At 42.6% G+C, this 27,701-nt stretch overlaps 1 protein-coding gene across 1 annotated transcript in view; it reads right to left on the bottom strand.

Moving 5' to 3' along the window:
- Positions 1–27,701, bottom strand: part of LOC311112185 (low-density lipoprotein receptor-related protein 1B-like) — a 177,102-nt gene that overhangs the window by 55,687 nt on the left and 93,714 nt on the right. The window contains exons 36-53 of the mRNA XM_084155198.1: positions 26,935–27,064; positions 23,572–23,698; positions 21,188–21,348; positions 20,644–20,771; positions 19,926–20,030; positions 19,428–19,697; positions 14,016–14,205; positions 13,203–13,407; positions 12,797–12,989; positions 11,757–11,882; positions 11,382–11,510; positions 10,997–11,116; positions 10,593–10,706; positions 10,111–10,260; positions 9,792–9,917; positions 6,695–6,814; positions 6,079–6,207; positions 1–70 (exon numbers count right to left, since the gene is read on the bottom strand). The exon at positions 1–70 is cut by the window's left edge and continues 53 nt beyond it. Of these exons, the coding sequence (XP_084011324.1) occupies positions 1–70; positions 6,079–6,207; positions 6,695–6,814; positions 9,792–9,917; positions 10,111–10,260; positions 10,593–10,706; positions 10,997–11,116; positions 11,382–11,510; positions 11,757–11,882; positions 12,797–12,989; positions 13,203–13,407; positions 14,016–14,205; positions 19,428–19,697; positions 19,926–20,030; positions 20,644–20,771; positions 21,188–21,348; positions 23,572–23,698; positions 26,935–27,064 (2,593 nt within the window). The remainder of the gene's footprint in view (positions 71–6,078; positions 6,208–6,694; positions 6,815–9,791; positions 9,918–10,110; positions 10,261–10,592; positions 10,707–10,996; positions 11,117–11,381; positions 11,511–11,756; positions 11,883–12,796; positions 12,990–13,202; positions 13,408–14,015; positions 14,206–19,427; positions 19,698–19,925; positions 20,031–20,643; positions 20,772–21,187; positions 21,349–23,571; positions 23,699–26,934; positions 27,065–27,701) is intronic.

Below are 27,701 nucleotides of genomic sequence, written 5' to 3' on the forward strand. Positions count from 1 at the left end.
GCGAACCGCTGTGGGATGCAGACCTGATTACGACACTGGAACATGCCCTCCATGCACGTGTTGTTGGGGGCTGTGTTAGGAAATATGTGGAGGGCCAATTTGTTAAATAAATACCTGAGATTTTCTCATTTCTCTCTCAAAAAGGATCTGAACTTCTATAGGAATGTGGACATTATTAACAAGGTATACTATATATACAAAAGTATGTGGACACCCCTTCAAATAATGGATTCAGCTATTTCAGCCACACCCGTTGCTGACAGGTCTATACAACAGAGCACACAGCCATGCAATCTCCATAAACAAACATTGGCAGTAGAATGGCCTTACTGAAGAGCTCAGTGATTCTCAACGTGGCACCGTCATAGGATGCCACTTTTTCAACAAGTCTGTTCGTCAAATTTCTGCCCTCCTAGAGCTGCCCCGGTCAACTGTAAGTGCTGTCATTGTGAAGTGGAAACGTCTAAGAGCAACAACGGCTCAGCCACAAAGTGGTAGACCACACAAGCTCACAGAACGGGACCACCAAGTGCTAAAGCTCATAGCGCGTAAAAATCGTCTGTCCTCAGTTGCAACAGTCACTACCGAGTTCCAAACTGCCTCTGGAAGCATCGTCAGCACAATAACTGTTCGTCGGGAGCTTCATGAAATGGGTTTCCATGGCCGAACAGCCGCACACAAGCCTAATCACCATGCGCAATGCCAAGTGTCGGCTGGAGTTTTTTTTAATTTTTTTTTATTTCACCTTTATTTAACCAGGTAAACCAGTTGAGAACAAGTTCTCATTTACAACTGCGACCTGGCCAAGATAAAGCAAAGCAGTGCGATAAAAACAACAACACAGAGTTACATATGGGGTAAAACAAAACAAAAATCAAAAAAAATACAACAGAAATACAATTAATATACAGTGTGCAAATTTAGCAAGTTATGGAGGTAAGGCAATAAAATAGGCTATAGTGCAAAATAATTACAATTTAGTATTAACACTGGAATGATGTGCAAGAGATGATGTGCAAATAGAGATACTGGGGTACAGATGAGCAAAATAAATAACAATATAGGGATGAGGTAGTTGGGCGGGCTAATTTCAGATGGGCTGTGTACAGGTGCAGTGATCGGTAAGGTGCTCTGACAACTGATGCTTAAAGTTAGTGAGGGAGATAAGTGTCTCCAGCTTCAGAGATTTTTGCAATTTGTTCCAGTCATTGGCAGCAGAGAACTGGAAGGAATTGCGGCCAAAGGAGGTGTTGGCTTTGGGGATGACCAGTGAGATATACCCGCTGGAGCGCAGACTACGGGTGGGTGTTGCTATGGTGACCAATGAGCTAAGATAAGGCGGGGATTTGCCTAGCAGTGATTTATAGATGGCCTGGAGCCAGTGGGTTTGGCGACGAATATGTAGTGAGGACCAGCCAACAAGAGCGTACAGGTCACAGTGGTGGGTATTATATGGGGCTTTGGAGACAAAACGGATGGCACTGTGATAGACAACATCCAATTTGCTGAGTAGAGTGTTGGAGGCTATTTTGTAAATGACATCGCCGAAGTCAAGGATCGGTAGGATAGTCAGTTTTACGAGGGCATGTTTGGCAGCATGAGTGAAGGAGGCTTTGTTGCGAAATAGGAAACCGATTCTAGATTTAACTTTGGATTGGAGATTCTTAATGTGAGTCTGGAAGGAGAGTTTACAGTCTAACCAGACACCTAGATATTTGTAGTTGTCCACGTACTCTAGGTCAGACCCGTCTAGAGTAGTGATTCTAGTCGGGTGGGCGGGTGCAAGCAGCGTTCGGTTGAAGAGCATGCATTTTGTTTTACTAGTGTTTAAGAGCAGTTGGAGGCTACTGAAGGAGTGTTGTATGGAATTGAAGCTCGTTTGGAGGTTTGTTAACACAGTGTCCAATGAAGGGCCAGATGTATACAAAATGGTGTCGTCTGCGTAGAGGTGGATCTGAGAGTCACCAGCAGCAAGAGCGACGTCATTGATATACACAGAGAAAAGAGTTGGCCCAAGAATTGAACCCTGTGGCACCCCCATAGAGACTGCCATAGGTCCAGACAACAGGCCCTCCGATTTGACACATTGAACTCTATCTGAGAAGTAGTTGGTGAACCAGGCGAGGCAGTCATTTGAGAAACCAAGGCTATTTAGTCTGCCAATAAGAATGCGGTGGTTGACAGAGTCGAAAGCCTTGGCCAGGTCAATGAAAACGGCTGCACAGTACTGTCTATTATCGATCGCGGTTATAATATCATTTAGGACCTTGAGCGTGGCTGAAGTGCACCCATGACCAGCTCGGAAACCGGATTGCATAGCGGAGAAGGTACGGTGGGATTCGAAATGGTTGGTGATCTGTTTGTTGACTTGGCTTTCAAAAACTTTTGAAAGGCAGGGCAGGATGGATATGGGTCTGTAACAGTTTGGATCTAGAGTGTCACCCCCTTTGAAGAGGGGGATGACCGCGGCAGCTTTCCAATCTCTGGGGATCTCAGACGTTACGAAAGAGAGGTTGAACAGGCTAGTAATAGGGGTTGCGACAATTTCGGCGGCTAGTTTTAGAAAGAAAGGGTCCAGATTGTCTAGTCCAGATGATTTGTAGGGGTCCAGATTTTGCAGCTCTTTTAGAACATCAGCTGTCTGGATTTGTGTGAAGGAGAAGCGGGGGGGGCATGGGCAAGTTGCAGCGGAGGGTGCAGAGCTGGTGGCCGGGGTAGTGGTAGCCAGGTGGAAAGCATGGCCAGCCGTAGCAAAATGCTTGTTGAAATTCTCGATTATTGTAGATTTATCGGTGGTGATAGTGTTTCCTAGCCTCAGTGCAGTGGGCAGCTGGGAGGAAGTGCTCTTATTTTCCATGGACTTTACAGTGTCCCAAAACTTTTTGGAGTTAGTGCTACAGGATGCAAATTTCTGTTTGAAAAAGTTAGCCTTTGCTTTCCTAACTGCTTGTGTATATTGGTTCCTAACTTCCCTGAAAAGTTGCATATCACGGGGGCTATTTGATGCTAATGCAGTACGCCACAGGATGTTTTTGTGCTGGTCAAGGGCAGTCAAGTCTGAGGAGAACCAGGGGCTATATCTGTTCTTAGTTCTGTATTTTTTGAATGGGGCATGTCTATTTAAGATTGAGAGGAAATTACTTTTAAAGAACAACCAGGCATCCTCTACTGACGGAATGAGATCTATATCCATCCAGGATACCTGGGCCAGGTCAATTAGGAAGGCCTGCTCGCTGAAGTGTTTTTGGGAGCGTTTGACAGTGATGAGGGGTGGTCGTTTGACCGCGGACCCGTTACGGACGCAGGCAATAAGGCAGTGATCGCTGAGATCCTGGTTGAAGACAGCGGAGGTGTATTTAGAGGGTAAGTTAGTCAGGATGATATCTATGAGGGTACCCATGTTTACGGATTTAGGGTTGTACCTGGTAGGTTCGTTGATAATTTGCGTGAGGTTGAGGGCATCTAGCTTGGATTGTAGGATGGCTGGGGTATTAAGCATATCCCAATTTAGGTCACCAAGCAGTACGAACTCTGAGGATAGATGGGGGGCAATCAATTCACATATGGTGTCCAGGGCACAGCTGGGGGCTGAGGGGGGTCTGTAGCAAGCGGCAACAGTGAGAGATTTATTTCTGGAAAGGTGGATTTTTAGAAGTAAAAGCTCAAACTGTTTGGGCACAGACCTGGATAGTATGATGGAGCTCTGCAGGCTATCTCTACAGTAGATTGCAACTCCACCCCCTTTGGCAGTTCTATCTAGACGGAAAATGTTATAGTTGGGGATGGAAATTTCAGAATTTTTGGTGGCCTTCCTAAGCCAGGATTCAGACACTGCTAGAACATCAGGGTTGGCGGAGTGTGCTAACGCAGTGAATAACTCAAACTTAGGAAGGAGGCTTCTGATATTTATGTGCAGAAAACCAAGACTTTTACGGTTACAGAAGTCAACAAATGATAGCTCCTGGGGAGTAGGAGTGATACTGGGGGCTGCAGGGCCTGGGTTAGCCTCTACATCACCAGAGGAACAGAGGAGGACTAGAATAAGGATACGACTAAAGGCTTTAAGAACTGGTCTTCTAGTGCGTTGGGTACATAGAATAAAGGGGACAGTTCTCCGGGCGTTGTAGAAAAGATTCAGGGCATTATGTACAGAAAAGGATATGGAAGGATATGAGTACAGTTCAGGTAATCCTAAGTGTTGGGTAACAATGAAAGAGATAGCGTCATTGGAGGCATCGATTGAGCCGGTCTCGGCGTGTATGGGGGGAGGAACAAAGGAACTATATGAGACAGTTTGAGAGGGACTAGGGGTTCTACATTGAAATTGTATAATAAGAACTAACCCAAACAGCAATAGGCAAGGCATAATTGACATGGGAGAGAGGCATAAAGCAGTCACGTGTTATTAGAGAGAGCTAAGACACAACTGGAAATAGCGATAACGTTTGGGCTAAGACTAAACAGAATAAACAGGACAGAGTACCGTGTAAAGGAACAGTCCAGCAGGCATCAGCTGTGCAGCTGAGTGATCATAAGGTCCAGTGAACAGCAATATGTGAGTCCGAGAGCAGTTCAAATTGGTGCTTCAGCACAGCTAGCAGGGAGCTAGCAGGCTAGCTCAAGGCTAACTGGTGCTTGCTATATGGCAATGGTAATGGTAATCAGCCAACAACAGGTTGCAGCTAGCTAGCTGGTTGTGATGATCCGGCGCTAGGGTCCAGTGATTCCGGCAGAAAGTCCAATAAGCTATGGGTCGATAGCACGCTGGGTCGATAGCACGCTGTGCAGACTGGCCGACGAATTGTCCAGGCTAGCTAGAGCTGGCTGGTGGATAGTGTAGGCCACGGACAGTGGTGAAGACGCTAACGGTAACTAATAGCAGGTAGCCAATTCAGATTGCGGCTACACACGTTTCAGCTTACGGTTCTTGATGAAAGTTATAAAGAAATAATAGAATCCTTTCCACGTTGGGTGAGGCGGGTTGCAGGAGAGTATATTTAGTTAAAGAATGAAAGTAAAAAATTGAGAAATATAGACAAAAAAACAAGAAACGGGATATTTACACAGGACGAAAAAATAAAAGCGACCGTAGTGGTGTAAAGCTCGCCGCCATTGGACTCTGGAGCAGTGGAAGCGCGTTCTCTGGAGCGATGAATCATGCTTCACCATCTGGCAGTCTGACGGACGAATCTGGGTTTGGCGGATACCAGGAGAACGATTTGGGGAAGGCATGACAATGCCCCCATGCACAAAGCGAGGTCCATTCTGAAATGGTTTGTCGAGATCGGTGTGGAAGAACTTGACTGGCCTGCACAGAGCCCTGACCTAAACCCCATCGAATACCTTTGGCATGAATTGGAACGCCGATTGCGAGCCAGGCCTAATCGCCCAACATCAGTGCCCGACCTCACTAATGCTCTTGTGGCTAAACGGAAGCAAGTCACCGGAGCAATGTTCCAACATCTAGTGGAGACCCTTCCCAGAAGAGTGGATGCTGTTATAGCAGCAAAGGGGGGACAAACTCCATATTAATGCCCATAATTTTGGAATGAGATGTTCGACGAGCAGGTGTCCACATACTTTTAGCCATGTAGTGTATGTGTATCAAGGTGAAATGTGGTTTTACAGTACTGTAGAAGATGGAAGGGCGATTTTACTTTAAAAAAAAATGTATAACAGAAATGTATTGAGTAATTTCTGCTTTACAATAGGGATTCTGAATAAACAATGACAGAAATGTAATGACACATTTTTGCTTTACAAATGGGACTAAATTGTGTCTGTGTGCTTTCGGTTCGGAGGCCTTCAGAGGACAATACACTATGACAAACATGTATTGAGACATTTGTGCTTTACAAAAGGGATTCTGAGTGACTAAACTCTGTCTGTGTGCTTTCGGGTCGGAGGCCTTCAGAGGACAATACACTATGACAAACATGTATTGAGACATTTGTGCTTTACAAAAGGGACTTGGACTACACTGTTAGACACATATCATTAGCATATGTGCTTTAGAAAAGGGAGTGACTACACTATGACTGTAACTTTTGTTGGAGAACTTCAGAACAATAATATTACCACAGCCAGCAGCAGAGAGCTCATCACTCCCATCTGGACAGTCCCTCTCCCCATCACAAAGCCAGTGTTTGGGGACGCAGGCGTACGACTCTGGGCAACTAAACAACCCTGGGCCACAGGTAGCCGTCCCTGGATATGTACAATAGGAGTCGTGGTCAAAATATGATTTTACTGAACTGAAGAATCTTTAGCCTGAGTGCCAATCTGTTTCAGCTCTCTTGCCAACTCCATAAGGAATTGTCATGCCAAACATGTTTGGTATAACAATGAGTGACAAGGACATGGCAAGAGAGCTGAAACAGACTGGCACTCAGACTACATAATCTGCACAATTACAGTACTAGAAATATAGATATTCACAATACTTTCTGAAGAGTCTGTGTGAATATTACTGAAAAACATCAAATCCATATCTCTGTTTGTAGCACATTGCTCATCCATATATCTCCACCAATGATGTATCTCATAAAATTTCAAATATATGAAATTAATCTTAATCTTTATTAATCTTTCCCTGTCACTTTGATGTTGATTTATGGCTGTTCTCTACATTCTCTCTGAGAATAAACACATTTGAGTCAACATAATGTAAATAAATTCAGGCGTGTTTTTATACCACAGATCTCTGCGCTCTCGTCCAGTCCATCCCCACAGTCGTCCTCTCCGTCACAAAGCCACTGCTTGGCTATGCACTTGTTCTTAGAGCAGGCAAATTGGTTCCACAGGCAGGACATGTCTAGACAGAATGAAATATAACATATTATATGGTATTTCATTGGGACAGGAAGCATGTAAACACATAGGTGCGCAAATCCAATGGCCCCAGGTTATAGAGTAATGTGAAATTGTACCCCAGTCACATACTTTTCTGTGCAAGAAAGAAGGTAGGCCTTTGTACAGAAAAGGTGAAGAAAATAATATTACATATGGAGGTGAAGGTAAACAATTTTGAAGCGAATCTCTATTCTAATGCAGGTGGAAAATTGTATCACTATATCAATGTCATCTGTGAAATTAGATACACCAACATTGCAAAACCATTCCCTCAGTCGTAAGCACTTTCAAGGTAATGCTTGTCTTACATTCTAACCATGTACAAAGGAGTGAAGGAGTGCCAAGTGAGGTAAAAATAATTCAGCCTCAGCAAGCAGAGAGAGAGAGAGAGAGAGAGAGAGAGAGAGAGAGAGAGAGAGAGAGAGAGAGAGAGAGAGAGAGAGAGAGAGAGAGAGAGAGAGAGAGAGAGAGAGAGAGAGAGAGAGAGAGAGAGAGAGAGAGAGAGAGAGAGATAGATAATAATTGTCTGTTTGTTTCCATTCCACATAAATGTTATAATGACACTGTGGAGCTGCTTCCTTTGCTCCTTGGGCAGCCAGAGAGCAACCATTAACAATGACTGTGTGGCTGTATGGACAAGGTCATTGTGAACTAGTCACACAAACAGCGGGCACCAACAACACTGTGTGTGTATCCAACCGCTACTGGCTGGGACTCATTCAAATACACAGACGATGAGCATTGCTGCCCAAAGGGACTTAAAAAAAATCACAAGAACAACAAAATCCACAATAAATAGAAATAGGATATTTGTTATTGCTATTCTGTTTGGGTTACAACAACATAGTCCACTGCTCTGCGCTGAAGAACCAATAGCAGGAGTGAAACATCTCCTCCCGTCATTATTCCTCAGTAGGGTCTTTGAGCAGGGATTGTGGGAGATTTCCACATAGGGGTCAAATCAGGGATGGAAGCATTTGGCTCAGCAGGAGACACCCCTTCACTGCTTCCTTTAATGACCCACACGAACGAACCACCAACACTGGGTTATCTTATCTTCTCATCTGGCCGTATTGACCGAATGTATTGACCAGACACAACAGGGGATACTGGACAAAAGGGGAAATCGTACAATCTAGAAATTCTCCATTATATTTGGCCTCCTTGAGCTACAGTGAGGGAAAAAAGTATTTGATCCCCTGCTGATTTAGTACGTTTGCCCACTGACAAAGAAATGACCAGTCTATAATTTTAATGGTAGGTTTATTTGAACAGTGAGAGACAGAATAACAACAAAAACATCCTGAAAAACGCATGTCAAAAATGTTATAAATTGAGTTGCATTTTAATGAGGGAAATAAGTATTTGACCCCTCTGCAAAACATGACTTAGTACTTGGTGGCAAAACCCTTGTTGGCAATCACAGAGGTCAGATGTTTCTTGTAGTTGGCCACCAGGTTTGCACACATCTCAGGAGGGATTTTGATCCACTCCTCTTTGCAGATCTTCTCCAAGTCATTACTGTTTCAAGGCTGACATTTGGCAACTCGAACCTTCAGCTCCCTCCACAGATTTTCTATGGGATTAAGGTCTGGAGACTGGCTAGGCCACTCCAGGACCTTAATGTGCTGCTTCTTGAGCCACTCCTTTGTTGCCTTGGCCGTGTGTTTTGGGTCATTGTCATGCTGGAATATCCATCCACGACCCATTTTCAATGCCCTGGCTGAGGGAAGGAGGTTCTCACCCAAGATTTGACGGTACATGGCCCTGTCCATCGTCCCTTTGATGCGGTGAAGTTGTCCTGTCCCCTTAGTAGAAAAACACCCCCAAAGCATAATGTTTCCACCTCCATGTTTGACGGTGGGGATGGTGTGCTTGGGGTCATAGGCAGCATTCCTCCACCTCCAAACACGGCGAGTTGAGTTGATGCCAAAGAGCTCGATTTTGGTCTCATCTGACCACAACACTTTCACCCAGTTCTCCTCTGAATCATTCAGATGTTCATTGGCAAACTTCAGACGGGCCTGTATATGTGCTTTCTTGAGCAGGGGGACCTTGCGGGCGCTGCAGGATTTCAGTCCTTCAGGGCGTATTGTGTTACCAATTGTTTTCTTGGTGACTATGGTCCCAGCTGCCTTGAGATCATTGACAAGATCCTCCCGTGTAGTTCTGGGCTGATTCCTCACCGTTCTCATGATCATTGCAACTCCACGAGGTGAGATCTTGCATGGAGCCCCAGGCCGAGGGAGATTGACAGTTCTTTTGTGTTTCTTCCATTTGCGAATAATCGCACCAACTGTTGTCACCTTCTCACCAAGCTGCTTGGCGATGGTCTTGTAGCCCATTCCAGCCTTGTGTAGGTCTACAATCTTGTCCCTGACATCCTTGGAGAGCTCTTTGGTCTTGGTCATGGTGGAGAGTTTGGAATCTGATTGATTGATTGCTTCTGTGGACAGGTGTCTTTTATACAGGTAACAAGCTGAGATTAGGAGCACTCCCTTTAAGAGCTCGTTACCTGTATAAAAGACACCTGGGAGCCAGAAATCTTTCTGATTCAGAGGGGGTCAAATACTTATTTCCCTCATTAAAATGCAAATCAATTTATAACATTTCTTTCATGCGTTTTTCTGGATTTTTTTGTTGTTATTCTGTCTCTCACTGTTCAAATAAACCTACCATTAAAATTATAGACTGATCATTTCTTTGTCAGTGGGCAAACATACAAAATCAGCAGGGGATCAAATACTTTTTTCCCTCACTGTATGTCAGCATTTCATGCAGGATGTACCCTACAACATAATGATCCAACCGTTCCAAATTGGAATAATTTAGACTCTCTCTCTCATCAGTGTCAGTGGATACAAATTAGTGCAATGTGCTTGCTGAAATAAATGTAATGTAAATAAATATTATAGAAATAAATATGTCTGATATCATACCACACTGGAATTCATCTGCTCCATCTTCACAGTCTTTCACTCCGTCACACAGCCAGACAGTGTGGATGCAGTTTCCACTGGGGCAAGCAAAATGGCCTTCCTCACATCTCTTTCTGAGGGAAGGAGCTGGGGAGAAACCAGAAGCCAAGATACAGTCAGAACATAAACTATGAGGCCGACTATTTTCAAATGACTATTTCAAATGTAATCTTAAAATGCATTCCACTAGGCCTGGTGTCTGTCTGGTACACGACCACATCAACAGTAGACGACAGAACTAGCGTCACAGAACAGAAAAAAAGGAAGGAAAAAAACATACTCCGGCAGTTGGTTTCATCTGCATAATCCCCACAGTCGTTGGCTCCATCACATATCCAGGAGGGGTGGACACAGAGGGAGGTAGAGTTGCAGTTGACGAACACCGTCTCCTTCACCCCCAGCTTGTAGTAATCCAAGCAGCCTGTGTTGCCTAGAGGAAGTGGGCATTCGACCGGCATATCCAAAGGCTAAGGTTAGGGATTGATATTCCTGGCTATACATTGTCTTATCTATAATAGTGTAGTGTCCTGACATTAATAACAATGAAAAATAACTTCAAATTCCGAGGTACGGACCTTCCTTCCTTTTTTATTATCTAACATTAATAACACACGATCAGGCTAGCCTACAGACCAGCTACGTGGAAAAGCTACGTTGGCAACGTTGTAGCACCTTAGAAAGATACAGTGTAGCGCCTTAACAAAGATAGTGTGTTGCCTTAAAAAAGACACGGTATGGCGCTTTAACAAAGGCTTATCTTACTGCAGTTCTTCTCATCTGAGGCGTCGGGACAGTCGATGATCTGATTGCAGCGGGCCGAGGCCGGAATACAAACCCCGTTTAGACAACGCCAGTCTGAGGGAGAGCATGTGGAATCTGAAGAAAAAATACAGGTCAGAAAAGAAAAAGATTAAGAAAGGAGGGGTAGAAATATGTTGTATTTGAAATCCATCTCTTTGGTTCATCGTCAGGTGGATTAGAAAGAGATAATAGAAAGACTAGATAATATTATCCTTGCTTGGAGAAATGTTCCTCTATGAAATCTAATAGGAAAGACAGTAGTTCACCCTAAAGCTATTTTTTTTGTTTTCACAGTAATAATTAATGTAGTACAGATTATGTTGTCTGTCGGACTGGGCATGTAAATTCAGATTCTTATTACTCACTGTTACAATAAACCTCGTCGGAATTATCTCCACAGTCGTTGACCCCGTCACAAACCCGCCTATTGGCCACACAGCGCTGGTTATAGCAGCTCTTGAAGCCCCGTCTACAGTTTCTGTTATCTGTAAGAGAGGAAGAGGAGAAAAGAGGGAGAGGAAGAAAAACGAAAGCGATAAAAAGACACTTTATGAAGAGATTCGACCAAAGAAATTACATGACAGACACTTTAATACTGTTCCTCTTCTCCTTCATGGGTTTCAGGAAGTGAGCGAGTCTGAACTCATTCTATTGGACAAGAGCCCCGGGGGGCTTGGTAGGGAGCTGGTAGTAATTTTCATCTGAGCACTGGTGAACTAGTACAGTAACACATATTGGGTGCTTACTTACCACAGTATTGCATTTTCTCATCAGACTTGTCTTTGCAGTGAGCTATTCCGTCGCATGTCAGCTGATAGTCGATACACTCCCCGTTCCCACACTCAAACTCAGTGTGGATGTTGCAGGAGGAGTTCTCAGCTGCAAAAATAAGAGAAAATCAATATTTTCTGATTGATTCTTTGTCCAAACAGAAGGGTCTGTTTTCTGCTATATCCCTCCCAGCCCCTCACATTGCTTAATCTGACAGTAGCACTGTCAGATGACTATTTTCAGATGACTATTGTCAGATGCCTATTGTCTACTAGCAATACTTTTACATGGTCCTTCGAGCCGGATGGTGTTTACCAATGAATTAGAGGGGAAAATACAAAGTGCTAGACTTACATACACATCTGTTATCTTCCAGTAGTAGTCTCTCTCCTCTGCAGCTACAGTTGACCGTGCCGTGAGGGGTCAGAAGACAAAGGTCATGACATCCACCGTTCAGCACTGTGCAAAGGGACAGTTCACCTGGAAAAACAGAGCATTATGGGTACTGTAGTACATCATGTTACAGAAAACACACATCAACCTCCAAATAAACAGGAAAGTGTATTGTTCCATTTTTTTTCGAATCCAAAAGCCATGCTTTACTTCCTTCTTGCAGTGCCTCCCATAAAGAGTTTCAGCTTCCAAATATTTGAAATCAAGCACTGAAAACTTTTCAAGGGCAGTGTTGTGGTAGAAAGGTAGACGGTCTCCGTTGGGGACCCTCTTTGAACTGTGTTTGGCTCGGACAGCGGTATGGAGAGGTAAGCTATAACCCATGCCATCATGCTGCCCCCTTAATACCCACACGTCTGCTCATTACAGTTACTCCAGGAGAGAGAGAGAGAGAGAGAGAAAGAGAGAGAGAGAGAGAGAGTGCGAGAGTGCGAGCGATAGCGAGAGAGAGAGAGAGAGAGAGAGAGAGAGAGAGAGAGAGAGAGAGAGAGAGAGAGAGAGAGAGAGAGAGAGAGAGAGAGAGAGCGAGAGAGGATTTCTCTGCTCGAATGGTATAGATTCAGCTGACTGCACTATGCCAAGCTTTAGTTCTGTTGAAGCACAGGCCAGGCAACATGGGGTAGCCTGTGGCACTGGAGGTTGGGGTTTTTGAGGTTATTTCTTCAATAACAGATTTACATTGAGTGGTAATTAATCGGGGAGGGTAAATGGGGCTATAGTAAGTCTTGTATAATGTTCATGCCAAATGGTCAAACTCAGCTACACTGGGTTGTAACCAAAGGCAAACCATCACAGGCTGCAGTTACATTTTATCACATACAATTACAAAATAGTCTACTCTCAAAATACCACATTTTGTGTGTATATTTTTAGACAATGTATAGAAGACTCTGTGCCAACAAGTGAGTTTTGCTTTGATGTACTGTATAGAATTCACTTACAATTGTTGGTATTGTTGGAAACTGCAACAATTCCCATTGGCTGGTGGGGGATGTCGGCTCTGAGGACCTTCATGTCACCACCTGTGTACTTATTGGAGCGTACCACCGCCCTCCGGACCCAATCAGACCAGAACAGGAAGTTTCCATAGATAGCCAGGCCAAAGAAGGTTCCTGGACCTGACTTCACAATCACCTACAGAATGAACGGAAGAAGACAATGGGGTTCTACAAGCAACCATGAAGGGTTCTTCAAATGGTTTTCCTATTGGGACAGCCGAAGAACCCTTTAAGGTTCTAGATAGCACCTTTTTTTCTAAGAGTGTACAAGATATTACTTAATCATTCTATTCAGAATAACATACAGTATATATATATATATATATATATATATTTTTTTTCTCCTTACAAATCTGTGTGAGCCATCATATTCACATCGTTCAATCTTTCCCAGACTTCCATCGGAGAAGAAGAGTTTCTCGGCGGTATGGTCGATGGTGAGTCCATTAGGTGTGAGGATGTCTGTGGTGACAATACTCTGGATATTGTTTCCTGACAGGGTGGACCTCATAATGCTGGGGTGCTGTTCATTCCAGTTAGTCCAGAACATCAGGCTGCATCAGCAGTGAAAACAAAAACTATATTGAGACTTTCACAGAAGCAAACGGATGGGATGCACCTCCATTCAATATACTGCATCGTAAACATCCATCAACCATCAACATCTACACTGAATGATGTATTTCCATTCAAAAGAAACATGTTTCCAGGAAAAAGCGGATACACTTTTTTCTATCTCTATTTTCTAAAGATATGAACACGTTTCTATCCTCACATTCTAAAGCAAAAAGATTTAGTCACATTTTTAAGACAGCCTCGTGTTCTTGTGAATGAAAGTAGAGGATAGAAGGGAGGCAAAGAAAACATAAAAGACATTAGGATCAGTAAGGAATGACGATAGAACACTTCTGACATTCCCCCAGAGCAGTTACAAACCTCATTCCCCTGATTGCAGAAGTTTTCAACAGATTTACTAACTTAGTACATAACACAACCCAGTATGAAAAATGTATGCACTCACTAACTGTAAGTCGCTCTGGATAAGAGCGTCTGCTAAATGACAAAACATTTAAAAATGTAAAAATATACCCAAGTGAACATCTACTGTAGGCCATTAAGGGCCTGTATAAGACATTAGGAGCAGTGAAGGTTTAACACCTACTTCTGACACTCCTCCAGAGCCAGGTTATGTGGGTGGTCGTCCTCTGCCAGTGTGACCACAGCCTCTCTGGTGATGGCCCCGGGGAGGCTCTGGTCCAGGCTGTGCCTGCTGATGGTGGCTGTGGTCGAGCTGGTCCAGTAAAGCGAGTCCCAGGCTCCATGGTACGCTAGGCCCTCCACTGACCCCACATCTACACAGGAATAATAACACTGGTATAATTAAGCAATAAGGCACGAGGGGGTGTGGTATATGCCAATATACCATGGCTAAGGGCTGTTCTTATGCACGATGCAACGCGGAGTGAGCCATGGTTAGACGTGGTATATTGGCTATATACCACAAACCCCCGAGGTGCCTTATTGCTATTATAAACTGGTTACCAATGTAATTTAAACAGTACAAATTAATTTTTTGTCATACCCCTGGTATACTGTCTGATATACCACAGCTTTCACCCAATCAGCATTCAGGGCTCAAACCACCCAGTTTATAACACTGAATATAACATTGACAAACACTGAATAACACTAATCTGACTTTCGGTAGAGTAAGAAGAGCTCAACAAACACACATGATACTGTCAAACGCAGTAAGCGGATTTGTCTTTTCTTTCAAGGTAAAGTAAGAAAAATATATATACAGTACAAGTCAAACGTTTGGACACACCTACTCATTCAAGGGTTTTTCTTTATTTTTTACTATTTTCTACATTGTAGAATAATAGTGAAGACCTCAAAACTATGAAATAACACATATGGAATCATGTAGTAACCAAAAAAGTGTTAAACAAATCAAAATATATTTTAGATTTTTCAAAGTAGCCACCCTTTGCCTTCATGACAGCTTTGCACACTCTTGGTATTCTCTCATCCAGCTTCATGAAGGAGTTCCCACATATGCTGAGCACTTGTTGGCTGCTTTTCCTTCACTCCGCAGTCCAACTCATCCCAAACCATCTCAATAGGGTTGAGGTCGGGTTATTGTGGAGGCCAGGTCATCTGATGCAGCACACCATCACTCTCCTTCTTGGTCAAATAGCCCTTACACTCTCTGTGAATACTTTGATTTTAAACTGGTTGGGTCTGAATGTGGATAACCTTCATCGGGATACACCTGGATATCCCAGTGAATATATCCCATTATTTCACATTTTGCCGTACCGACCAGTAGTGTTTCTTCCTAAAAGATCAATCAATGCCAAACTCATTTGAACGGAACCTAACAAGCCTAGGCAGGTGGAAAGATGTCCCACTGTGCTAAGAGATGAGCAATAGAAGACTGCGGTGCCATGTCACAGCTGCTCACTGTTTTACATTCAGACAGGACAATAGCACAAACTAGGACATACAAATCAACATTCGCTACCAGTAAAAAAAGTAATACAAATAATTGAGAATACAGCCAGTATACAAACAGGCAACACCACTAAGAAATCTTTCAACAAACAACTGAAAAATAAAATAATATTCTCTTCATCTGCCCAAATGTATTCAGAATAGATTCTGCAACTAGCGTAATATCACACACTTGTTTGAACATAGGCCTATATGGATGACAAAAATATTATTTTAGGAGATACTTAATTATCATATTCGTTAATCATTATTTTGTATGGGAATAGTGTTGGTGCTTTCTCCATGAGCTAGCCTCCTATAAGCACACCCATTATTCCCTTCCCTGTCCAACATCCAACCTCCTGAGTTATTTAGATGGATCTTCCTTCCACGTTTCTGGTCAGTCAGATGTATTTGAGCCAAGTCAGCATGGAGCCTAGCCTACTGTACAGAAGCTCCAGGGGCTATGGGGTGATGGGGATGTGCTGTCTATGTGCATTAGGGAACTTTACTGCAACACCTCCGAGGCCTCTGTGTGTGTGTGTGTGTTCAGCTGATTCCTCCTAAAACACTGTATCAGATGGACATACAGTAGAAATGTCATATTCATCTATTAGCATTGATATTCACTATATATCTATATAGGAAGAGAGTAAAGGCGTCCTTATGCTTCCCATCCAAAACAGTTGGGAACAGTTTGTGCATGCTGTATATTATGATGACATTTAGCGACTTGTTGTTCGTTTTGGTCTTCGGCTGTTCGTGCACACATTTTTTCTAGTCGAAGTCGGTAGCCGAAGTCTACGCCCCTTTGTCGGTGATTGGTCAACAGTACGGATTCTTCAAAGTGTTTGTTGTCATTCAATGAGAGACGACTCGTTCTCATGCACATTTTTTCATTGAGAAATACTGCACCAAACAACATGTAAAATTGTGCGACTAAGATCTGCTCGGGAAAAACGTCAAAATGAATGACAGATTCTGAGTTATCTTAGATTCATTCTGACTACAGCGTCTCAATATGGACAAACATTACTATTGCTGTTTTTTTCTCGTTTTTCAAACTAATGTCTTTCAAACGTTCGGTTCGCATATAGGCTCCAGCGTCATATAGTTATATAGTCATATAGGCTCCGTCATACGATGCCACCTTTCCAACAAGTCAGTTCGTCAAATTTCTGACCTGCTAGAGCTGCCCCGGTCAACTGTAAGTGCTGTTATTGTGAAGTGGAAAAGCCTTGGAGCAACAACGGCTCAGCTGTGAAGTGGAAGGCCACACAAGCTCACAGAACGGGACCGCCGAGTGCTGAAGCGCGTAAAAATCGCCTGTCCTCGGTTGCTACACTCACTACTGAGTTCCAAACTGCCCCTGGAAGCAACGTCAGCACAATAACTGTTCGTCGGGAGCTTCAAGAAATGGGTCTCCATGGTTGAGCAGCTGCACACAAGCCTAAGATCACCATGTGCAATGCCAAGCATCGGCTGGAGTGCTGTAAAGCTCGCCGCCACTGGACTCTGGAGCAGTGGAAACGCGTTCTCTGGAGTGATGAATCACGCTTCACCATCTGGCAGTCCGACGGACAAATCTGGTATGCCAGGAGAACGCTACCTGCCCGAATGCATAGTGCCAACTAAAGTTTGGTGGAGGAGGAATAATGGCCTGGGGCTGTTTTTCATAGTTCGGGCTAGGCCCCTTAGTTCCAGTGAAGGGAAATCTTAACGCTACAGCATACAATGACATTCTAGATGATTCTGTGCTTCCAACTTTGTGGCAACAGTTTGGGGAAGGCCCTTTCCTGTTTCAGCATGAAAATGTCCCCATGCACAAAGCAAGGTCCATACAGAAATGGTTTGTCGAGATCGGTGTGGAAGAACTTGACTGGCCTCCACAGAGCCCTGACCTCAACCCCATCGGACACCTTTGGGATGAATTGGAACGCTGACTGCAAGCCAGGCCTAATTGCCCAACATCAGTGCCCAACCTCACTAATGCTCTTGTGGCTGAATGGAAGCAAGTCCCCGCAGCAATTTTCCAACATCTAGTGCAAAGCCTTCCCAGAAGAGTGGAGGCTGTTATAGCGGCAAAGTGGGGACCAACTCCATATTAATGCCCATGATTTTGGAATGAGATGTCCGACAAGCAGATGTCCACATACTTTTGGTCATGTAGTGTATTTAATCACAGTATTTATCTGTCTGGGCTCAAACATTTTATAAAATAATAAGACTGTTTTCCTGTTGTTCTAGGTGTCATGGTTGTCTATTAATATGCTATTTTCATCTATTTCTCATGTTTGTACATCTGAAAGAAACAGAAATGAAATACATATATTTTGTCTTCTTTGATGATTGTTGGAAGGAATTTGCATTAGTAGGCCGGAAAAAAGCCAGAGGAAATGCCAGTAGTAGTCAACTGTCCTTGACAGTGTGAATAGATCAGGTAATATGTTATGGTGGAACTGATTGAACGTGTCTGTAGTGTTTGAAGTTTCTGTGGAGTGATTTACAGTGGGGACAGAAGGTGTCATCACATCACTTCCTGTTTGCCATCCATCACCTATTACAGTTGGCTGCAAACGAAGACGGATCAAAATGCCAATACCAACTAACACGCCCACTCCTCACAGCACAAGCCTCAGGCCAACCCTTTTATACACCTACACCAAATTCTGGTACTCTCTAGCTCAGTTGGTAGAGCATGGTACTTGCAACACCAGGATAGTGGGTTCGCTTCCCGGGACCACCCATACATAAAATGTATGCACGCATGACTAAGTCTTTGGATAAAAGTGTCTGCTAAATGGCATATACAATATTATTGTAACGACCCGGTATTGTGTTCTGTGTTCGTGGGTGTGTTATTGTTCTCATGGGTGCTAGAAGGGGTTAAATATACCAGGACAGATGGAAAGGTTGGGGGGGTATGATGGGTAATCCCGCGGGGTTTTGAAATGCATAAATAGGGGTTACTGTCTCATCTCCCCCTCTTCTGTTCGGGACCCTTAACTTGACATGTTATATTTGTGTACGTTCGGGATTTAGCGGCGTGGGCTGTGGCCTGAACAATAGCCCATTTAGGAATAAACCTGTGTTCTGCCCTGTACACCTGGTGCCCGTCTTTCTTTTCCTTTATGACCCAGCTGGGTCATTACATTATTATATTAATACACCTAAAGCTTCTCTATATAGGATTCCTTTCATCATCTACAACTCCAGTAGAACTAGATAACATGTAATGTATCACTTCTAAAATCATTTCAACTGACATCTCATCTTGCTGTACAATGCAGTCTTTGATAGTTTTGCTACTTCTATCAGCAACAAAATGAAAGCAATAGAAATGGCAAAAGATCTGAGTTTCTGTCAGACGTACAAAAGAGGCTTGAGTCGGTCTCTAAATGTTGACATCAGTGGTACATGAAAGGCAGTGAGATTATGTGGGATCCCTCTGGTTTCACTCCAAGTAACAGTTTGAGCTCTTGTCAATGGAAAGTTGAAGACCTTTGAAATTGTGGGAAAGAAATGTTCACTACTTGAAACAGCAGCTTTACTTGCTCATCAGTCTTCTCTCTCATCTTTCTAAAGGCAGGGAGGAAACTAAGGTGCAGAAATCAAATAATGAACGCATTCAATGTGAAAGGAGGTGAGAAAAGGATGCACGTACATTCTACAGGGATTTCCACTTCTCCCGTTGATCTTTGCTACAGATGTAGGATCTTAATTTGATCACTCTTTTGTTGCTGAGAATTTCCCTGCACAGCAATATTTGAGGTTTAAAAAGGCTTTTAAATTTTGTCATTTACACTTTGAAATTTCAGACTTGATTTGCCCTAACGAAAAATGTATATTAACCCCTACAATAATGTCCATTAATTATAATCCACATTATTATTCACATTTCCTGTTGCTGCATGATTATTTTCCTGCTGTAGCAAATTGGCTCAAATTAAGATCCTACATCTGTAGATATGATAAACAAAATTTTTCATCTTTTCTAACTCAGAGCTGTTAGTAATCAATTTAGTAATGGATAAATGAGCAGACAAACAAATAACACACTTTATCAAAGTGAACTTACTCTCAACGATCACTCTCCGTCCAGTCCAGTCATCATTGACAACCTGTATATTCCCAAAGTGAACGTCACTATAGAAAATCCGGTTGGTGCCTCCAGAGTTCTGTTGTTGGTGATGAAAGGCCAGCGCTATCACATTCTTGAAGTAGGCAGGGTTCTCATAGGGCCTGATGGGAGAGTTGAGGTCGCTGTCGTCTGATAGGTGGATGCTCCTCAGGACCGACCTCTCAGAGTAGAGAAGGTAGCCATCGTACTGGTGACAGTTGAGACCGTCTAATCAAATGACAATGATTATCTAATTGAACCCTTGAAACTGTGATTAATTGAAATAATAAACATTTGATGTGAAAAAAAGTAAAAAATAAGATCAAACTTTAAAATGCATTTAAAATCGCTACACACTTAACAGTAAAACAATTATAAAATGAAAGAATAAAAAGCAAACGAGGCAATAAAAGAGATGAATAAATGAACATAAACATACAAAAGATCACTGATTACCTTTAGCCAAGTAGCCGTGAGCACAGGAACACGTCCTCCTCCCACTGCCCTGGTGGAAACACAGCTGATGGCAGCCTCCGTTGTTCTGGCCACACGGGTTGGTTCCTGTAGGGAAGTCAACAGCAGGGTCAGAGGTCAACACAGGGTCAAGTCAGGTTCTCCACAGTCTCATTGGCTATCAATCTGAAATGTATTGTTTTGACCATAAGGAATAAGATTCCATTATGAAGTTGCAATGATATTGCAGTATCAATGTTAGTCAATATTCAGATATTAGGTTTCAATACCTTCACATTAAAGGGGCAATAAGCAGTTGCTGCATCCATTTTTGGACATTATTTGTACCTATTGATTCTTGAAGAATATAACCTATAAATAAATGCCTCATGAGCTTAGTTTAACTGTTGTACCCCAACAGAACCCAAAATATAAGCGTATTGTATTCCAATGTTTGTAAACGAAGTAAATGTAAACACACCATGGTTTAAACTATCATTTTGATTTCATGGATGGTCAGTCCTTGCATCCATAGCTCTGTTTATGAATTTGAGAGTGATTACATTTTTCTAGCCCCATCCCTCAGCTTTTGTTATTGTTTCAACAGCTGATTGGCCCTTTAATCTCAGGTCGATTCTAGAACACTTAACAAACCCAGGTACTGACAGCCTGGTAAGAACATGAAATAATAAGGATGTGATAACGAAGTTGAAACCTCAACCTTTCTCCCGTCCTCGGTTAAAGACTTTGACATCGTTCAGGTTGACCCCCAGGCCACTCCTCAGAGTCATGGCTCCCTCCGTTGCATAACTCTTGACGCCTCGGCGAATGGAGCCGTTGGCATGAGCCCTACGCACGCACACATGCACACACACACACACAACAGGAAGAGGAGGGAGTTTGACACCAGGTAACAGGAAGTTTGACACGGGGATAATCAATGGCCCTCGACTAATTAAAACAGAAGAACTCATTAAAATACACTACACAGAAGCTAAAATATGCTAGACAGCTGGTCTGACAGAAGGTGACGGCACCTAGCTACCCTTGTGGACGACATTGAGGTAGGTACGCACAATTTAAATAGAGAGAAGGTGTCTTTTCACATTTTTCTGCCCTTTTCTCTGTCAATTATTATAGTATTTAAAGTGACCTTGTGGTGCAGGTGGTTAATCCAACAAGGGTAGAGCAGCTGACGAAGGCTTCTATGGAGCCTGTTTGGCGAGACTGTTCTGTACTGTAACATTTATGGAATAATAAATTACCTGTCAGCCCAGTATATGTAAGCCCCATAGACAGCCATTGAAAACAGATCTGCTGCATTGCTGGCTGAAGATGACAGTACTATCTCCCGGCCCTCTCCGCTCTCAAGGCTGATCCGCTCTATCTTGTCGGCGCGGGCATCGCACCAATATAATTTATTTTCCTAGAATACAATGTGGAGAAAATAAACTTGAGGTATATCACGGTGGGAGAGTATCCTTATAAAAAGATAACACAAAGCAGAGTGTAATGCCACTTCAGCCAGGAGGATCACAGGGAGGCTAAAGTACTGTGTGTGCACTCTGGGGGCCCAAAAAACACCTGGTCCTCCTGTTTGGCTCAGTGGGTAAGAGTGTGGAGCTAGCAACATCAACGTCATGGATTCGATTCCTGCTCGGGTCAGAACACTACAATGCCTGCACCCACTGATTGCCAATCATTTTTTGACACCTATCTTTTTAAGAAAAAAAAAGAAAAAACTTGTTCAACAAAATGTATTTCTCTGAGCATCTGTATTACTTTGAAATAATAATAAAAAATACTAACAATTGAGCATATAATAAAGCTCAGTATTTGTATTATTTATTTTAAACAGTCTTTTTTGCTTATCTTTATCAAGGATGCCAATAACTTTGGAGATGAACGTATATACGTTGTTTTGGATAAAAGCATCTGCTAAATGGCATTAATTATTCTATTTTATTATCTGGGTGGTTCGAGCCCTGAATGCTGATTGGCTGACAGCCGTGGTATATCAGACCGCATACCATGGGTATGACAAAAAATACTGTTTACTGTTCTAATTACGTTGGTAACCAGTTTATAATAGCAATAACGCACCTCAGGGAGTTTGTGGTATATGGCCAATTTACTGTACCACGATTAAGGGCTGTATCCAGGTACTCCGCGTTGCGTCATGCTTAAGAACAGCCCCTTGACTTTTTCCACATTTTGTTACGTTACAGCCTTAATCTAAAATGTATTAAATAAAAAACATTACTTAGCAATCTACACACAATTCCCCATAATGACAAAGTGAAAACAGGTTTTTAGAAATGTTATTAAAAATAAAACAAAAATACCTTATTTACATAAATATTCAGACCCTTTGATATGAGACTCGAAATTGAGCTCAGGTGCATCCTGTTTCCATTGATTATCCTTGAGAGGTTTCTACAACTTGATTGGAGTCCACCTGTGGTAAATTCAATTGATTGGACATGATTTGGAAAGGCACACACCTGTCTATATAAGGTCCCACAGTTGACAGTGCATGTCAGAGCAAAATCCAAGCCATGAGGTCGAATGAATTGCCGTAGAGCTCCAGGATTGTGTCGAGGCACAGATCTGGGGAAGAGTACCAAAAAAGCATTGAAGGTCCCCAAATGCACAGTGGCCTCCATCATTCTTCTGAGCAGTCGGGGGAGAAGGGGCTTGGCCAGGGAGGTGACCAAGAACCCGATGGTCACTGACAGAGCTCTAGAGTTCCTCTGTGGAGATAGGAGAACCTTCCAGAAGGACAACCATCTCTGCAGCACTCCACCAATCAGGCCTTTATGGTAGAGAGGCCAGATGGAAGCCACTCCTCAGTAAAAGGCACATGACAGCCCGCTTGGATTTTGCCAAAAGGCACCTAAATTCTCTCAGACCATGAGAAATAAGATTCTCTGGTCTAATGAAACCAAGATTGAACTCTTTGGCCTGAATGCCAAGCGTCACGTCTGGAGAAAACCTGGCACCATCCCAACGGTGAAGCATGGTGATGGTAGCAACATGCTGTGGGGATGTTTTTCAGCGGCAGGGACAGAGCAAAGTACAGAGAGATCCTTGATGAAAATCTGCTCCAGAGCGCTCAGGACCTCAGACTGGGGGCGAAGGTTCACCTTCCAACAGGACAACGACCCTAACCACACAGCCAAGACAACACAGGAGTGGCTTCGGGACAATTCTCTGAATGTCCTTGAGTGGCCCAGCCAGAGCCCAGACTTGAACCCGATCGAACATCTCTGGAGAGACCTGAAAATAGCTGTGCAGCAACGCTCCCCATCCAACCTGATCTAGCAGAGAAGAATGGGAGAAACTCCCGAAATATAGGTGTGCCAAGCTTGTAGCATCATACCCAAGAAGACTCGATGCTGTAAAGTGTCTGAATACATACATAAATGTATATTTCAGTTTTTTATAATAAATTAGCAAACAATTCTAAAAACCAGTTTTTGCTTTGTCATTATGGGGTATTGTGTGTAGATTGATGAGAAAACAACAACAATTTAATCAATTTTAGAATAAGGCTGTAATGTAACAAAATGTAGAAAAAGTCAAGGTGTCTGAATACGTTACAAAGGCACTGTACAACACCCCCTCGGGCCTTATTGCTTAAATATACCTCATAGTCTATGGAGATCCCATTGGGCCATGCTATTCCAGAGTTGACAAGAATTACTTGGTCTGATCCGTCCAGCCGGGCCCGACCGATGCAGGGGCTTTGGCCCCATTCTGTCCAGAACAGAAACCTGGCCAAGAGGACAACAGAAGGGTAAGAAGAGTTCACAGCCACCACCAAACAATGTTCATACTTTACAGTCACCTCATACATTGACAGGAAATGCTTTGGGTTGATCTAATGTGAATTGTTCATAATCGGTAGACCATTTTTTTTTTGTCTAGATCTATTTTTCAAGAGAGAACTGGACCAAGTCAGCAGCATCAACACATCATTATTAGACACAGGCTCATGACGGAAATGACATCAATACAATAAGCAGCATGTCAGTAAGAAACATGTACACAGCACAAGCCAGAAAAACAGAGTGCAATACATCAAGCATCAGAGCTTGCAATAAATCACATGGCCATAACAGAATCAATGCATCAACTAAAGGTGGCTGAACTCAATGCTGGTATGGATGGACAGTGGAGTAGACATTTTCAATTCCCTTTCAGAATACTAATACTGAGGCGTGCAGCTGATCAATGTTCCGACGGTTATGACTTACTAACTGTGAACGCACCAATTATAAATTATAAAATATAACATGACAGTATGCCCTGGCTCCAATCTCCTCACACAAACTCGTATATCCATAGGGGGCCAGTTGTTGACATATTTCTATATTGGCTTTAATTTAAGCAATCAGAGTGATTGCCACATAAAGTTAACTCTCTCTACATGAGACCTCGGGGTAATGCATGCATACAATGCTATGAATAATAGGGGTTAGAGAGAGACAACATTAATTAGCCCGGCGCAGGTGAGGCACAAGCTGTGACAGTAGGCACACACACACACACACACACACACACACACACACACACACACACACACACACACACACACACACACACACACAGTGCCAGTAGACTCATCTCTATTCTCCTCAGCTGCTTATCCTGGTTCATTAGCATCTCTCATCAGGGGGAGGAATCAATAGGAAAGTGCCCTGCAGTCTAAGCTGATGTGGGAAAATGGACCTGTCATTTATTTTCCTCTTATTAATGATCGAGAAGCTGAACACATGAGACAGTGCTATCAGTTATGAATGCAGAGAGTGCAGAGAGTGGGGAAATACTGTATTTATACTTTATAGTGTGCTTTGGCTGGTAATTTGTTGATGTCATATGTACATTTTGTTGTGTTACAGCCTGAATTTAAAATGGATTAAATTGATATTTTGTGTCACTGATCTACACAACAATACCACATAATGTCAAAGTAGAATATATACACTACTGTTCAAAAGACTGGGGTCACTTAGAAATGTCCTTGCTTTTGAAAGAAAAGCAATTTCTTTGTCCATTAAAATAACATCAAATTGATCAGAAATACATTGTAGACATTGTTAATATTATAAATGGCTATTGTAGCTGGAAACGGCTTATTTTTAATGGAATATCTACATAGGCGTACAGAGGCCCATTATCAGCAACCATCAGTCCACGTTGTGTTTGCTAATCCAAGTTTATCATTTTAAAAAGGCTAATTGATCATTAGAAAACCCTTTTGCAATTATGTTAGCACAGCTGAAAACTGTTGTGCTGATTTAAAGAAGCAATAAAACTGGCCTTCTTGAGACGAGTTGAGTATCTGGAGCATTAGCAATTGTGGGTTCGATTACAGGCTCAAAATGGCCAGAAACAAATAACTTTCTTCTGAAACTCGTCAGTCTATTCTTGTTCTGAGAAATGAAGGCTATTCCATGCGAGAAATTGACAAGAAACTGAAGTTCTCATACAACGCTGTGTACTACTCCCTTCACAGAACAGCGCAAACTGGCTATAACCAGAATAGAAAGAGGAGTGGGAGGCCCTTGTGCATAACTGAGCAAGAGGACAAATACATTAGAGTGTCTAATTTGAGAAACAGATGCCTCACAGGTCTCTACTGACAGCTTCATTAAATAGTACCCGCAAAACACCAGTCTCAACGTCAACAGTGAAGAGGCGACTCCGGGATGCTGACCTTCTAGGCAGAGTTGCAAAGAAAAAGCCATATATCAGACTGGCCAATAAAAAGAAAAGATTAAGATGGGCAGTCTGAGATATGGCTGTTTCTTTGCATAAGTATTCAGACCCTTTACTCAGTAGTTTGTTGAAGCACCTTTGGCAGCGATTACAGCCTCAAGTCTTCTTGGGTATCACGCTACAAGCTTGGCACACCTGTATTTGGGGAGTTTCTCCCATTCTTCTCTGCAGATCCTCTCAAGCTCTGTCAGGTTGGATGGGGAGCGTCGCTGCACAGCTATTTTCAGGTCTCTCCAGAGATGTTCGATCAGGTCTATGTCCTGGCTCTGGCTGGGCCACTCAAGGACATTCAGAGACTTGTCCCGAAGCCACTCCTGCGTTGTCTTGGCTGTGTGCTTAGAGTCGTTGTCCTGTTGGAAGGTGAACCTTCGTCCCAGTCTGAGGTCCTGAGTGCTCTGGAGCTGATTTTCATCAAGGATCTCTCTGTACTTTGTTATGTTCCTCTTTCCCTTGATCCTGACTAGTCTCCCAATCCCTGCCACTGAAAAACATCCCCACAGCATGATGCTGCCACCACCATGCTTCACCGTAGGGATGGTGCCAGGTTTCCTCCAGACGTGACGCTTGGCAATCAGGCCAAATAATTCAATCTTGGTTTCATCAGACCAGAGAATCTTGTTTCTCATGGTCTGAGAGTCCTTTAAGTGCCTTTTGGCAAACTCCAAGCGGGCTGTCATGTGCCTTTTACTTAGGACATTTCTAAAAACCTGTTTTCACTTTGTTATTATGGGGCATGGTGTGAACGATTGATGAGGAAAAACATATTTAATACATTTTAGAATAAGGCTGTAACGTACCAAAATGTGGAAAAAGTGAAGGGGTCTGAATACTTTCCGAATGCACTGCATATTAGTGTTTTATTATTCATGATTTGTATAAACGTTCACATGTTTATTTTCTTCCACTTTGACATTAGAGTATTTTGTGTAGATTGTTGACAAAAAATTACAATTAAATCCATTTTAATCCCACTTTGTAACATAACAAAACGTGGAAAAAATCAAGGGGTGAGAATACTTTCTAAAGGCACTGTAATTATATAAATTCTACTACATAATCTTGTAATGATCATCTTATGAGGTTCATTATTACTGGCTATCAAAATCAATTAAAACATTGGTTATTTGGTGGTCATTTCTAGGGAATACATTATGCAGATAGAATGTGTTCATTACATACCAAGTGGGTGGACTTTAAAGTGTTGACTGAAATGAAAGACTGTACACACCCTTTCACCGGGTGCACAGCAATTGCTTTGGGCTGGTCAAGTCCTTCAGCTATCACCACGGCTCGGTACAAGCCACTGAGTCGAGCAACCTCTATGATGTTGAAGCCATGGTCCGTCCAATAGATATTACCTAGTGAACAACACAAACAAACATGACTTTGTACAGTGTTAAACCATTGCATTACAAGTCAGTCAATTCATTACATTTTATGTATGTCTTACTTGAGAAGTATGTCCAATATATTTTGCTTGCAGTCAAATATATTGGCACCCTTTCACTTTACAATGGAGCGCAATGGAGCAGAATGTTCTGTTCTCTTTTTTTATGGTTGAACTGCTATTTTTACTCTGTAGCCACCTGCAACTTACCACAGGTAAGATGTTACACTGTAAACGAGAATCGCCTGCCTCCAACCAAATTAATTAGAATTCTGAATAATTTAGTCAACGCAGTTTTTTTTTATACTTCGAAGTGAAAAATATGATTTTTATATTTTTTTCTTGGTCCTGTGCAGTTGTAAATCAAACAAATACCTGTGTGAAAAACTTTGTTTTAATTTCAAGTTATTTTAGAAGAAATAGTGAATCTTGCAAGGGTGCCTACGGAAAGTATTCAGACCCCTTGACTTTTTCCACATTTTGTTACGTTACAGCCTTATTCTAAAATTGATATATTTTTTTTATCCTCAGCAATCTACACACAATACCCCATAATGACAAAGCGAAAGCAGGTTTAGAAATGTTTGCAAATGTATTACAAATAAACA

The sequence above is a fragment of the Coregonus lavaretus genome (assembly GCF_964263955.1).
Source record: "Coregonus lavaretus genome assembly, chromosome: 38".
Lineage (NCBI taxonomy): Eukaryota > Metazoa > Chordata > Actinopteri > Salmoniformes > Salmonidae > Coregonus > Coregonus lavaretus.